The sequence below is a fragment of the Ambystoma mexicanum genome, chromosome 10 (genome assembly GCF_040938575.1).
Source record: "Ambystoma mexicanum isolate Mex_15411 chromosome 10, UKY_AmexF1_1, whole genome shotgun sequence".
NCBI classification, from domain to species: domain Eukaryota; kingdom Metazoa; phylum Chordata; class Amphibia; order Caudata; family Ambystomatidae; genus Ambystoma; species Ambystoma mexicanum.
In genome coordinates, this window is record NC_090932.1 from 1,270,138,055 (window position 1) to 1,270,153,333 (window position 15,279).

Genomic DNA, 15,279 nt, shown 5'->3' on the forward strand with positions numbered 1-15,279 from the left:
CCAGACTCAAAATGAGTCCCCTCTGCATTGAGGGGGTTTCAATCTGGGTGTGGGCTTTTTCGTAAGGGGTCTGGATCTCTGCGATTCTTCTCCTGGGAGACAAACTCAGCTGCCTGGGTTCTAACATGTACTAGTTGGAATTACACATCACCTCCTTGTTACCTCTCTTCCATATGTGGGGGTTTCTGGAACTGGACCTGTTTGCTTCTTCTCAGAACTTCAACTGCCCCCCTTTGCATCATGGGTGCGGCGCGGACAGGGTTCCCTTGGGGCATGCATTACAGCCTTGTTGGCACGGCCGCAGGTGCAATGTGTTTCCTCTGCCTCTGTTGCTCCAATGGCCCTCTGCAAGTTTCAGACCTTAGTGGGGTGCACCCTAATCCTAATTGCCCCCCAATGGCCATCAAACGCGTGGTTCTCAGACCTCTAGCTGAGGTTGCAGGGCCCGGTCCATCTTACGGTCCTCAGCAGGGGCTTCCTCACACAACAGCACAGGGCGGTGGAACAGCCAGACACGGGAAAACTGGCCCTCTAGCCTTGGCTCCTGATCAGCTGAAGCTTCACCCATCACCATTCTCTGAAAGCAATTGGGAGATTATCCAGGAGGCCAGGAGGCCATCCACACGTTTACAGTACAAGAGCAAGTTGACCAGATTCTGCCATTGGGCATGAGGAGAGGGGGCTGACCCCCTCTCTGGCTCCCTGAACGACGTGTTGTCTTTTTCTGCGCACCTGTCCCACTCAGGGGTCCAGTTGAACACTTGCCACACTTACCTTGCGGCAATTGGAGCTTACAAGATCTCTACAGATCAGACTTTTTCAGTGGCCAACCCGGTGGTGAAGGCTCACCTCGAGGGTTTAAGCAGACTGTTCCCACCTGTGCAAAGGCAGATCCATCCCATCTGGGATCTAAATGTGGTTCTCGCAGCCTTACAGCGCAAACCCTTCAATACAATGTCATTCGGTTCACATTAGATGGGTTACACTCAAATTGGTTCTGCTGGTGCCTCTCACATCGGCGCGTAGAATCAGCGAGCGGCAGGTGCTGTTGTCGTGTGAGCCTTTCATGAGTTTCCACAGCGACAAGGTTCTCTTGGTTTTGCCATTCCATTTAAACCAAGAAATATGTTTGTCTGTGTTCTTCCCTTATCCACAGTCAGAAGCAGAAAGAACGTTACACTCCCTGGATCTGCATAGAGTGCTAAAATTCTATCTCTCATGGACAGGTCTTTCCAAAAGTCGGAATCAATGCTCGTCACGTTTGGAGGCTCATCCCCCGGCACCCATGCCTCCAAAGCCTCCATTGCCCGTTGGATGGTCCAGGTCATTTCAGAGGCTTATGTGTCCATGGGAAAGATGGTGCCTGCTGGAATCCATGCTCATACGGTTAGGGCCAAAGCTTCCGCGGTGGCATTTCAGAGACACACCTCCTGGGAGGTAATCAGTAAGACGGCTATGTGGGCCACTCCATCCGCTTTTTGTAAGCACTATTCTCTGGATGCCAGTTCTAAGCGGGATGCAGAGTTTGGCCAGGCAGTTCTCAGGAACGTTTTCACTTCTTCCTAGTTACAGGGCATGTTGTTACAGCTCCGCCCAGGTGTCTTGTTTTGGTGGAATCACCAACAAGGATGGAGGAAAGGGGACAGGACTAATAAGTTATTAAAGTTACTCACATTATTGACTATAGCACTCATGGTCCTAAGCCCCTTTTCCTCCATATTTCCCACCCACCTTCCCCCGCTAGTATGCCAGGGGCTAAAATTGTCAGTACAGCCAGGTCTACAAGCGTCCGATGTATCAAATGCAGACTGAGGTGAGTCGCTGGAGGGCAGGGCCTTGGGAGCGTTCCAATGCCCTGGCCCGCGCACCTGTGCGCTAGATTAAATTTAAAGGGAAGCTCATATTATTTGCTGCCAAAGGTTCTGGTACCGTTCCCATGTTTGGCTATGCCCACAATGATGGAAGAAAGGGGATTTAGGACTATGAGTACTCTAGTCACTAGAGTGAGTATCTTTAATCTACTACACAGCTGCATGAGCTATGCTGAGATTGCACCCAACTGTGACACCCAAAAGGAATCTTGATTCCCTCCAAGCAGCACTTCAATTTCATAGTTTCCAACCATTCGGCTTCTATTTTCAGGCAATGGCTAGTTACATTAAATCTATATACCTGTAACGGCAAGCTTTGCTTCCTCAACCTTTCTTGCAAACTCATGTTTTCCCATATGATTTTTTGAAATTCCAATTTGTGTTTTCCTGCCAATGTTTCAGATTTGCTTGCAGTAACTAGTCTTTAGCATTTCGTGATTCCTTCGCCCCAGGCTTGCACTAGCCCTTAATTCCTGGGGTGCCATACACTTATGTCTGTGCATGACTGCTGGAGCCTTCTGGCCCTACTAATGCATTACTTCTTGCGAGGATAGCTCAGGGGCAACACGCTTGCCTTGGAAGCAAGAGCCTCTGGGTATTAAGCACGTTATAAATAACCAATTATAATTATGAAGAGGGATTAACCCCTCGCACCCTACTTCTTGTTTCGTCCTAGACCCTACCCCTTCCCTGCGCACCAGGTGGCTTCCAATTCCTAGGTTTTCTCTTTTTTCCTTCTCCGTATGCCCCTCGCCTTTCATCCTTGTTTGGGCATGTGGTCCTGAGTGCCGCGTGGTTGTTCTCAGTAAGTGCTGTCCACTCTGAAGCCTCTCTAGGAGTGGCTTGGCCCTCGGGAATTTTGTTTGTGGCTTTTGAAGTGTAATTGTTGGTTAATGATAAGTGATGGGGGTGCATAACACAATTTCAGGCTGTGTGAAACAATGACCTTGCCATCAATTTTATTTAACTTTTTGGCTGTAGGATATAACTTCGTAGGTTCACATTACTTTGTTTGTTGGAATTTGTAGGCTCCCATTCAGGCTGGTAAACATAAAGTTACAATTATACTCTTTTTGATCAACCTGTTTGTACAGTGAGTTATACATTGTCAGGTTGGTTTATTGTATGATGTGTGTACTTTTAAAGCCATCTCTTAAAAATGTGGTATTATTTTAGGTCTTCAAATATTAGCATATATTTGTAGCTACTGGAGCTAGGAAGGTGTGTGGTCAAGTGTCTAACTTTCAGACTAGGCCCAAATCCTGGCTTCCCCACTGAACTAAGGTATGTTATTGGGCAATTCATTTAATCTCACTGTGCTTTATTGGCCAAAATTGGGAGTTGGTAGAAGTGATTCAGTTTGCATTGTACACTTTTTCCAAAAAAGACTCACTTTACTGAACTAGTGTCTATCTGTATATAATAATAGTGAAGGTCCATAGTCACCATAAAAAGAAGCATTTATTGATTCCAATGATGTGGGTCACCCTGAAGATCTTAGTTACCTTTCAGTTACGGTTGCTCTTGTACCCTGCGACCAAGCACTCTTTTACACTAGATGAAAACTATGACACAACAAATACAACTTTATGCTTCAAGATGTTCTTTCCACCAATGAAATTCAATGGAGAAAAAAATAAAAATCCCCCTTTTCTGGGTGCAAAATCTCCCCTTTAACTGTTCCGAAATGTTGGATGGTTGAGAGATATGCATACATTGCACAGTGTGTGGTGCTGTTATTAGCACTTTTAAAGCATTTTACCTAATGCTTTGGCACTATGTTGTACTTCATTGGATAGCACTGGTTCAAGTGGCACAGCGAGTATCTGGGCAGAGCCTGCTAACGCAGGTTCGAGTCCCGGCGGGGCCAAACTCAGCCTTTCATCCTTCCGAGGTCGATAAATGAACACCACACACCGTGGGTAATAATAAGCAGCGCTCAGATACCTGAGGGTTCGTAGCGCTATATAAATGCCAAATTATTATTATTACAGATTAATCTCTGTAAAAAAAATATTACATTATTACATTCAGTTGGAAAAAACCCAGACAGAAAATAATGTATATGTGCACAACTCACAAAGACATTTAAAACTAAATACAATTCCTGTCAGGCCCTCAACCTTACTCTTAACATTCATAACTGGACAGAATAGGACGCTGCTGGCTGGATAGGAAAGTGAGGTGTTTCATCCACCAGCATGGCGTGCAAGGCTGACATAAGGTCTGGTGGAATAACTCTGTGGTCTGTCCATACCAAGCCAGACAGACATGGATGAACAACAACAGTACTTTGCTGTAAGCTTACTCCACCTCTTGACCCCAATTTACTCTTAAATGCTGATCTATTATGCGTGCCTGTGTAAAAAGGGCGGGCATACTCGCCCTTAGCTCTGAAGGGGTTGGATTGAACCATGCAACACTATCCTCAGACAGGGAATCCGTAGCAAAAGTGTTCTAAAGGTATTGAGGATGGACCAGTCAGTGGCTGCTATGCGATAAGCTCCTCCTATCACCCTGGGCACTACATCTCATAAACTCGCATTCAAGATTGGTGTGCCACACTGGCAGGAACAGGTACAAAGGCAGAGAGCTAGTTAATATCAATTAAGTGTGCTTTCATCAATTCCATCCCAGGCATGAAACACACACCTCAAATCTGTGAAATGGTTGCGTCAATGAGCTTGGACTCACTGTTTGTTACGTAGACCTAGCTAATGGAGAACTGCAGCTCTGTTATGACAGACCTTACACCTATATGTGATATAATAATGTTGGTTTAAAGAACACACACGTTGGGAGAAGGAGGTTAATAATTTCCAGGAAAATACAAATGCACTAATGCACTGCCACATGAGGGCTAGAAAGACCTTCATAAAAAGCCCTATTTTGCCGAAGGCATTTTTATTATTTTCTCTTTCAATCTCTACCCCCTATTCTAAAATTACTTCTGCTAAAAAGGTAGCAGTGCAGATTGCACACATTATAATTGATGTCTCAACCTTGAACATTTTGGGCCATTTTAATATTTGGGCAGAACAGCCACAAATCACAACTACACAAATACTACTTGGAAATGTGTAAGGGTTACAGTTTATGCAACATATCAAAGCTCCAGCACATGACAACAGATTTTAGGCCTGATTTTCAGTTCTGAATGACCTGAACTTAACATTCTGACAGGTAATACCATCAGGTTGGGTGGATAACTATTTAGTTCCTTATCATTTTATTTACCCAGGGTCGCAGAGAGACCATTGGCCCTTGCAACAAATGATATACCCACATGAGAGGTGAATCTGGATAGGGCAGAATGTGTCCTTCCATCCCTGGGACCCTGGACGGTTACCAGACTGAGTGTACCTTTTCAAGGCAATGGGAATGAACATGGAGGCGCAAAGTGTTCCCTAATGTAGCCATCTCTGATCACCTAAGCCTGGGAGCGTGCATTCAGTTAACAGTTTATGGGCAACACTTGTAACTTTCCCCTCTCTGGTTCGATGGGGAACAGTCCTCTTTGTCTGCCTCAATTGAATGGGCAGTGTCCTATTCGGCTGTGTGAAATGTGTTGAGACCATGAAATTAAGCTGTCCTGCTTGTAATTATGAGGATTTTAGCCTGATTTTCTGCAGGTGGCTCATTGTCTTGGTAACTGGAACTTTCCATCTCCACTTGTCCTTGGCTGTGTGCCTTATTTCTGCACGCCTCTGGCTGTGGTGATCATGTCAGCTTCTCCATGTATCCGAAGCATGTCTCTCCTTTGTCAGCCATTTCAGAGACCTATAGTTTCCAGGAAGTGAATATAAAGAGACATGTATGTGTGTCCGTCCTCTACCTCTGTGAGTCATAAGCATGTGCTTCTTGCCTATATGCAATAAACTAGTGCATGTTCGTGTAATCTTCTTGAATGGATGAATATGTACTTCTTGTATAATGCGGCTACTTCGTGATGACAGTGATGATGTCATTAATCTCTGGCTTATCAGTCAGTTGACTTGTTCGATGGATGTCATCTCCATATCGTCCAAATCATCGATTGGATATGGTCTGAATGGCTGTCAGAGTGAACAATGCTTCTTACACTTGCGATACATCGATGATTGCGATGATGGGCCTAAGGGTGAGGCCCATCTGACGTTTTTCTGCCTTCGTGTTGAGTCATGTGGGGGTCATGAGGCACAAATGTGGCCCCCCATCTACAATGTCTCTTTGACTGCTGACCTGCAGCCCGATCCTATATTCAATACAATATTCCAAATGAGAGTTCAATAAGGGTGTCAAAAAGGTAAATGTAAGTTCCACAAGGCTTGGGGTTGATTCCCCTTTGCCACAGCATTTCTTGTATCCTACCAGCTTGATTCTTCATGAGCAGACGTGCGTCCTAGGGCTGTCACAGTGAGGTTGAAAACTGGTGTAGGCCTCCTAAGGCTGCAATAAAGCCACAACACATTTTACATATTGTTCTTGCTTGTTGTGGCTCTCTGACATTATTCACGATACTCCCCTCTTCGGCCCACTTGCTTGCCAAGTAGGGTACACCAGGTTCTTCACCTTCAACCTTGGTCTTTTCTCCCGCCAAGGTCTCCATGTGTCACTGGTCCACACAAACTTTGTATCGTTCTCAAGTATTGTTTGGGTATCACTTTCCCAACCTGGATTCTCAATCTCTACCACATGTTCACTTTTAGCGTTTCTTTACTTCAATCTTTCTCTTTTCCATATCCCTGGTTTACTCCCCAGTCAGTGTCTATAACTGTTACTGGTCTATGTGGTGTTCATATTCCTCCTTTTCTTCAGTATTGTTTGGGGAACACTTCCACAGCCTGGTTTCTCAATCTCTTCCATGTATTCATGCTCAGTGTTTCTTTGCTCCAATCTCTCTCTATTCCACAGCACTGGTTTATCTCCCGCCAGGGTCTGTGTTTGTCACTGGTTTCTGCAGGGATCATGCTCTCATTTGTCATAAATTGGGGATTGCCTTTTCTCCATGGGTTGGAGACCCCCTTCACTTGATTGATTACAATGGTATCTCTCCTCACTCTGTCTTCACTCCATAGCCCTGGTTCACTCTCCTGCCAAGCTCTCTGAATGTTTTTCACATTTACAAAGTTCGTTCTTTCCCCTATTCCTGTGCGGGGCATGGTTGTCTGCATCCAGTCCCACGCCCTCTCTTCTGGGACTCTCTGTCCCGGTAAGTATTCCTTTGTTCCCTAGGGTTGCATTCCCTGTGCCCTCTGTTTCTCTCCAACCTTCTAACTGGCCACCCATGTACCTGTCTGGCCTTGGCCTCATTGTTCCAATTGTTCGCCTCACTGGCATCAGGACTACTTCTCCACCTCTGCAGAGCCTTCTGCTGTCTTTTGTGTGCCGATGCAGCAAGTTGCCTCTGGGTCAGCATCTCCGGAGCAGCCCCGGTAACCGTCAGTTACGTTTTGTCCTCCCTGCTCCGCCTCCTGCATTGTCAGTCTTCCGTGGGTTTGTCTCTCCTCTGCGCTCTATCGGCTGGTTCCTTTGTGCAGTAAAGTGCAAGGTCGGTACTGAGCTGGGATTCAAGACGCCATCATTCTCGCTGAATCTTTAAATGATAGATGGCCAATCCTGTTAACGATAGGTGGCCAATCCTGTTAACGCAAGGACTAGGACGCCTGCCTTCGTTCCCGCTGGTGATCTTCATTGCTTGCGCCCTCTTCCTCGGCATAGTACTGCCATTAGCTTCTATATGTTGTCTTTTCCCTCAGTGGGGCTCATAGAGCAATATTATAACAGTACGTTGTGGTACTGGATGAAGGGTACAGAGAAGGGGTTTGGGTAAAGGTGGGAGGGTAAGGGAATACTGCGTTCTCCCTCTGGTATCACTGCCCCCAGTCGAGTCTTACCCTCATGAGGTCCTCCTGTCAAGTACCATTCTCAGGGGGACTATCGGGTAGCAGCCTTACCACCCTGGTCTTTCATGGGGGTGGTGGGTTTTCCCATCTAGAGCAGTGACAATACCCTGGGATTCATCACAGGACACAGGTTCTCCCTCTAGTGTTGGAAAGAATTGGCTTGGGGTGAAAGGGGAGGAGAACATTCCCAATCTCTCTAAGGTTTGGAAAGATTTAGATTTAGGGGGTTGTAGGGCAAATGCACCCATTTCCCATGTTGCACTGAGACAGGTCTGGGGTGAGGTGTAAAAGTCATGCCCTGTGGCAGAGATTCATGTATGAGTTGAGAGGCAAGGACCTCCTTTCTTCAGCATTGAAGAGATTCCTGATTGGGTTGAGAGAATAGATGCCCCTGAAATGTTGGAAAGGTTGGAGTTTGTGGTTATAGATTAGTAACTACTCCTTCCAATGTCAGAGAGATTCTGGTTTGGAGCGAGAGCGTAGACACTTCCATTGTTGGAAAGATTTGTGGTTGGGGATATGGAGATGTGATGTTTAGTATGAAATGCTCTTTAAACTAGACTCTCACCATGCCCTCTCCTAACATGTCCAGGATGAAGATGTCACGCCGCTGACCATGCTGGAGGAGGTCAGCTCTGTGGAGAGCCGACAGGAGATTGCCATGAAGCTGGTGAAGATCTTCCTGGGCCAGGGTCTGGCCGTACCCTTCCTAGACTACCTCAACATGAGCGAGGTCACCAAGACAGGTAGGAAAAACTATCTTCTCAGAAGAATATCAGTGGCATGCTAACCCCACTGTGAAAAAGCAGAAGCTCCTGGAATGTTGTTTTTGTTGCAGTTGATGGCACAAACCTGAGGTGCAGACACCATATCACTCCAGCACTGCACACCTTGCAATGGCTGCCTGTGGCCACCTGGACTGAGACTTGGGTGACTAGGCTTGGTTCATTGAGTCAAGAACATAGGCCTGTGCTACAAGCCAGAAAATATCATGCCTTTATCACCACTCATCACCCACTACCATTGCTAGATGTGTGCAATGGTTGTCCCAGAGGTGAGCCTCAAGCACCATGGAGTGAGTACTGGCCACAATGGTAGAAATGTAACAAAGAAGTGTATAATAAATGGTGGCAAAATGAAACAGCTTAATGCATACACCCTCATTGGCTCATTGAGTGGTCTAAGGAAAGCCCCTTCCTTCACCTTGGACAGACAGACACCTTATAGTGTACATATATGAAATGGAGGCCTATTCCTCCACAACCATATAATCTGATCAAGCGGCAGATCTTTGAGCGTTCAATGTCCCATCATTGGAATGCTCTTCCTCTAGACCTCTGCATAGTGGAAAATATTGGGCAAAAACCGATGTTTTGAGCTCCTACCCATTCACACATCTAGTGCAAAGAACCCATGTATTTGGCATTTGCGTGCTCTCTAATTCCCAAAACATTATATTGTTTAGGCAACATATGTGGAAACATTGAGTTAGTTCTGGGATTGGTGTGAGTGGAAGGAAAGATCTGAGGAAGAAGCTACTCACAGCGAGCTATGCATACTGTTTAATGATGTTCAGGCATTCAGCATTAAACACACTCCCCTCACACACATCCAATGATTATGTGTGAGGGGCAGGGCCATCTTAAGCATTTTTGGGGCCCTGGGCATGGAATTCTTTGGGCCACACCCTCCACAGTGATCATAACCTATCGGTTGATGTGGTGCCTTGCAGCATTCAAAATAAGCATGTTTACTCCCTTTAAGTCCCCTTACCCTCTTCATTCTTGCTCTAATTAGAATGATAACCAAGTAGCATTTGAAGGCCAACATTAGCAATCTAAGAAAAGGTTACTTCTCTTCCAATATAGAAAGAGGATACTTTTTATCAATAGCATCCGGGAAGGTATGCAGCCTGTAGTATTAATGCAGGACTGTATGTAAAAGGTACATGTAACCCAGAATAGGCAAAGAACTCACATTAGCTGCCTCAGAGAATGCAAAATTGCTCAAGCATGGATAGAGTAGACCAATTGTAAGGAAGGAGAAAGCTACACAGAGCATAGTATGGATAGTGGATGCAGATTAGAAGCTAACAGGAAGGTGTCTCTCTCCAGGCATACTGAGATTAGAAGTGGGACATGATTTTCGAACAGTGATGCCATTAGAGATCAAGGGAACAAGTGTCTGTGGTGTGCAGTATATCAATGCTCACTGTTATAGTGGAAGCAACCCTATAGCCAGTGAAACCATGAGTGAGGCTGTTATGAAGATCATACTGTCAGAAGGAAATCACTCTAAAGGGGTGACAATTTTGAAAGGTTTAGGGACTGGCAATTCTGAGAGGTTAGGCACTACAAGATTAAATGAGAAGCCCAGGTTTACGCATTGCTTAAGGGGTGACAATGGGATTTGTGCCAACTCTGCAATTCCTGCATTTGAACACTTTCTTGTCCAGCTCTTACCATGTACTAAAACAATCTAATTTTATAAAACTGACTTGCAAAGTACACAAATCACATTTCCAAACCTGACAATTTTTAAAACCAAAATATTTCAGAAGGGTGCTACACAAAATGATTCTAGCTTCATTCTCTCCATCATCAAGGGAAGTATATAAGTACCAGCATACCAATCGATCTGATTTAACAGATTTAGGGCCTCATTACACGGAAGGCGGTGAGCCATGGCGCTATTAGCGCCATGGCTCATGCCGGTAAAATACCGGCACCGCCTTGGCGGAAAGGGGATTTACCGCCCCATTCCAAGGTTGGTGGGGCGGTAAATCCCCCTTCCGCCATTGCCCTTCCCCATTCCCATTTCTGCCCCATAGGGCTCTATGGGAATGGGGAAGGCGCTAATTACGGCACCGCAATTTTGCGGTGCCGTAATTAGCTCTGAGGTCCCTTAGCGGGTTGGTTTTTAACGCCTGCAAAAAGCAGGCGTTAAATCACCAACCCGCTAAGGGACCTCGTAGTAAGGCGGTACTGGTTAACGGTCACCGTTACCATTAACGGTGGCCGTTAACCATTACCGCCTTCCGTGTAATGAGGCCCTTAATCTTGTAATTCTTTTGTACCTTTAAGTCTTAAATACTTCCAAAACAATGGATTGTGAAATTGTCATTCATAAACGTGCAGAAAAACCTTTGACTTTTATACAAAAAGCAAACCGTTGTGTCAAACGAGCAGACCCTAAAATATGCTTGCCCAAGGCCTACAACATCTGGTCTGCTCTCTCCTGTCTACCACCCCTTCCACTCAAATGGCCTACATAAGAATATAGATCAAGTAATGAGTTAAACGATGCCACCAGCATGCAAGAAGGCAAACCTCACAGAAGACAGCACAGTAATGCAAGAGATATTAGATGAGTTGACCAGGATCACTGTATCGTCAGCTGGCAAAGCCAGGACAAGCATGAACACTATGGTTTCACAGTCTTGAATTTGGATACTTATTCACCTCTTGGACTAATAGTTTGCGCTCATCTTTGGAGGGGATTGGCCCTCATTACAACACCGGTGCTAAACCATGGCGCTATTAGCACCATGGTTGGTGCCGGTGTTGTAACAGGACCGCCATGGTTCAATGGGGAATTACCACCCCATTCCAAGGTTGGCGGGGCGGTAATGCCCCATTGAACCATGGCCCTTCCCCATTTTCGCCCCACAGGGCTCTATGGGAATAGGGAAGGCGCTAAGTATGGTACCGCAAATTGCAGTACCGTACTTAGCACCAAGGTCCCTTTGCGGGTCCCTACTTTAACGGCTGGTGTAGACCAGCCGTTGAGGTTGGGTCCCGCAAAGGGACCTCGTAATAAGGCGCTAAGTGGTTAACGGCGCCGCAGCCTTTTACGGCGCTGTTAACCACTTAGCGCCTGGGTCGTAATGAGGCCCATTGTCTAGGTTTTAGAACGCCCCATCTGAACAAACCAATTTCTAGACCTTCACCATATGAATGACATGTTCGTTTTTATAGCAACCCCTATCTTGTGCAGGTAAATTGCTGATAATAGCACCTGTTATGCTGCAAAACCAAGTACATATACAGCTAGGTTTATGAACTTCAGACATATGAAAGGTTCAGCCACCCTTGCTGGAATGTGCTCTTGTAATCTTTCATATGAACACATATCTCTGCAATGAGTGCTTAGCACACTGAGCTAACTTCTGAACCATTGTGGCACTCAATTTATTAATATGCATTTCAACTTTGGCTATTGCACACGATCAACATATTTCCCACAGGAAGGAAAGAATGCTACAGGAGTTGTGCCACAAGGAATGAACACACAAACTATATATACCACAGTGAACACAGAAAGCATTACATGATGAATTGATCAAGGCAGAATGTACCTGCCAAAACAGACAGGCAATAGGTTTAGAGCCTCAGCAGCATGACATAAAATCTCCTGGCGTGTGCTATTTAAGGCTGGTGAACAATGGTATCTTACTTCTTTAGATCAGGCAGCCTTGTGGGGTCCCGCTCCAAGGTAGGGGCCCTGAGAAGGGCCCCTTTTGGCCTCCCATAAAAAACGTCTCTGGTGAGGGGGCTTCCGAAAAGCCAGTCCGAACCTATCACAACTATATGTGATGTAGTGCTGAATCCCGGCTGTTGGTCTGTCAATTCCAACAGGTAAAGAAGTGAGGAATTGATTTACCCACAATCAGTTAATATAGTCAAGTGGAAAGATTGTATTAAAACCCGGGCTCCTCGTTCCACAGTCAGAAATGTAAAGGCTGCATTACATTTGATCAATGGCACAACATAATATGTGGCCCTCCACCTTACCCTGCGCCCGCCCTCCCACCCTCCTCCCCGCTGAATGTAGTGAGTGATCACCGGTATTCCCACTGCCTTAAGACAAACACAGGCATTTTCTGTCCACATCCGAACACACACTTTGAGCCTCTTTGAGTTGGGCACTGTGCTTATCTTAATGTATATGATTCAAAAGCAAACAATTCATTGAAAACATGTAAGTACAGTTAACGATGACCATTTGCATTATAAAGTTGAGGAAATGGTAGAAAGAGCGTATTGAAGGGATGCTGGGTTTCAGCAAATAACATAAAAAGACTACAATAAATCTGCAAGTTATCATAAAGCAGCCAACACCATGTGCTCCCAAGGTGCCGCACATTCATCAATCATGACATGCAGAAAACTACGAGAGAGAGAGCGCACACGCAAGATTTATGATATGATAAGTTATTTATAATGCGTTTAACACTCAGAGGTTTCTAAGCACTGACCCAGGGATCGAACCTGTGATGCTCAGTGAGACTTTGCTTCCAAGGCGAGCATGTGCCCCTGAGCTATCCTCCTGAGACAGTAAGCAGTTTGTCTGCAGCTATGTCAGTCTTAAAATGTCCTTGAATTGTAACTGTTTCTTTTGCCTACTATCTCTCTCCCACCCTTGACGTCTAACACTCCGAGGTGGTGTTGGAGCAGTATAAGCACTTTACAACCAAGTTACATAATATAATCAAGACTAAGGGCCTCATCACGACTTTGGCGGTAACCCTTAAATCCGGCGGTCGCGCTATTACCGCCGGATTTAAGGGTCCGCCAAATCAGGACTTCGGCAGATTTCGCCCCAGCTCTTAGCTGGGGGGAAATTCGCTGAAAATTCGCGCTCATACCGCCGGCTGGAAATCCGCTGGTGGTATTAGCGCGAAATTTGCCCTTTGAGCCCAATGGGGAATGGGGCATTCCCGAATGGTCTCAATGGGGAATGGGGATTAACATTACCGCCGAACTCCTGAATCGGCGCTATTAGCACCGGGGAGTTCGGCGGTAGGTCTAATACCGCTGGCGGTAATGCCACCGGCATTACCGCCCAAGTCGTGATGAGGCCCTAAGTGTGGTCCAGAGAGAGTGATATGACAGTTAGAAATCAGGCGAGGTTGCAGCTAAAAAGAGGCGTAGGATACGTTAGATGAGGAAGTCAGCGAATATTATGGAAAGATGGGAGGAAATGAAGAAGAAAGCAGAGATAATGAGAGAGCAATAAGGGGATTACTGAAGGGGAGTGCAGATGGGGAAAGAATGGAGATGTGAGCAACAAATAAAGTGAGGGAATGGATAGAGAAAAATGAAACATGAGAGATCCTGGAAAATTGGTGGGAGGAAGATGGAAGCTAAAGAAATATAGAGTGAGGAGAGAGAGCACAATATATGGGATGACGTGCATGAAAAAAGAGAAAAAAGAGCTGTGACATGTGGTAAGGTGTGGCATAAAGGAGGAATTCAAAGGAGAATGGCCTAATGGAAATGCAGAGTAAGTGAGAGATAGGGAAAATGAGTGGGAAAAGTAAACAGAGAAAGAAAAAAGGGAAAGGATGCATGAGAGGGAGGAGAGAATAGAAGGTAAAAAAGGAACAAGACTGAGAAGGAATGATGCTCAATGAAAGTTGAAGCAAGAGTCGTTGCTAGGGGTGTGTAGAGTGGCCTCTAGCCCAGTGTCTTTTGGTTGTACCCCCGAATCAAAGCTCAGGGGCTACAACCAAAAGGCTAGCTAGCCCTGAGTTCCGACAGTCCTGACATTAGCATAGCCCCGGATCTTTTCCATATCTAGCATCACCCCTAGTTAGAGCATAAAGAAGTATAGAGAAAGAAATATGAATGAGCGCTAAAGCAGAATGTGGATGCCAGTAGATTAAAACAAGGAAAATGGAAGGAGATTAGGATTGGAGGAAAAGGAAGTGAGAAAAGGAGTTCATGACGGGACACAAGGAGAAATAGAGAAGGAAAGAGGGAGCAGTATCAGGGTAAAGAGATTGGGAAAGGGGGAATAATTCAGTTTCAAAGAGGAAATAAATAAGAGCAGGAGGGATATTGGGAAATAAAGTATACGAGGGAGATTAAGAGAAAAGCATGGATATCAGGAGATAACACGATGGATGGTGCCCGGAGGGGAAGACATAGACAAGAGGTAGGAACATCAGGAGTGGGAGGTGGAGAGGAGGGGGAATCAGAGAAAGAATGGAGGAAATAAGATCAAGAGAGGCAGAATTTGAGTGGGGGAAAGAACGACTATTATTGGAAAAGAGTGGGGAGCGAAAGAAAGGGACAAAAAAAGGGAGATCCAAAGGAGATAATGGTGTGAGAAAGAGATATGGCTATCAAGAGAGGATGAAAGATAGGAAAAGGGGGTGAGAAATCAAGAGGGAGAGGACATTTGGGAGGGAGATCGGGAAAGTAGGGAAGAGCGATGCAATGAGAATGAGACAGTGAAATCTGGGCTTTAAGAGGAAAATTATTGCTGATATCCCATAACACATTTTAGATGATCTAACCTGGCTTTCTCCACATGTGTGCCACTACCTCCCAGTGACCTACCTTTTATTGTGTAATTCCAAATGTGCAGTAGCTGTGTCTGCTTTTAATAGCAGAGACAAGCAAACAGTTGTATCTCTGTTTACAAGTTAGCTAAGATTGCCAGCTGGTTACAAGAACAAGAAATTGCTACATTTGTCATACTTTTACACTGAGACTTAATCTCGGTTGTTACACAAT

At 45.5% G+C, this 15,279-nt stretch overlaps 1 protein-coding gene across 2 annotated transcripts in view; it reads left to right on the forward strand.

Moving 5' to 3' along the window:
* The window catches only part of RASAL1 (RAS protein activator like 1), a 1,443,380-nt gene that overhangs the window by 879,526 nt on the left and 548,575 nt on the right, over positions 1 to 15,279 (forward strand). For both annotated transcript variants that reach the window (XM_069619245.1, XM_069619246.1), the window contains one exon: positions 8,349 to 8,502. In XM_069619245.1, coding sequence (XP_069475346.1) covers positions 8,349 to 8,502 — 154 coding nt within the window. The remainder of the gene's footprint in view (positions 1 to 8,348; positions 8,503 to 15,279) is intronic.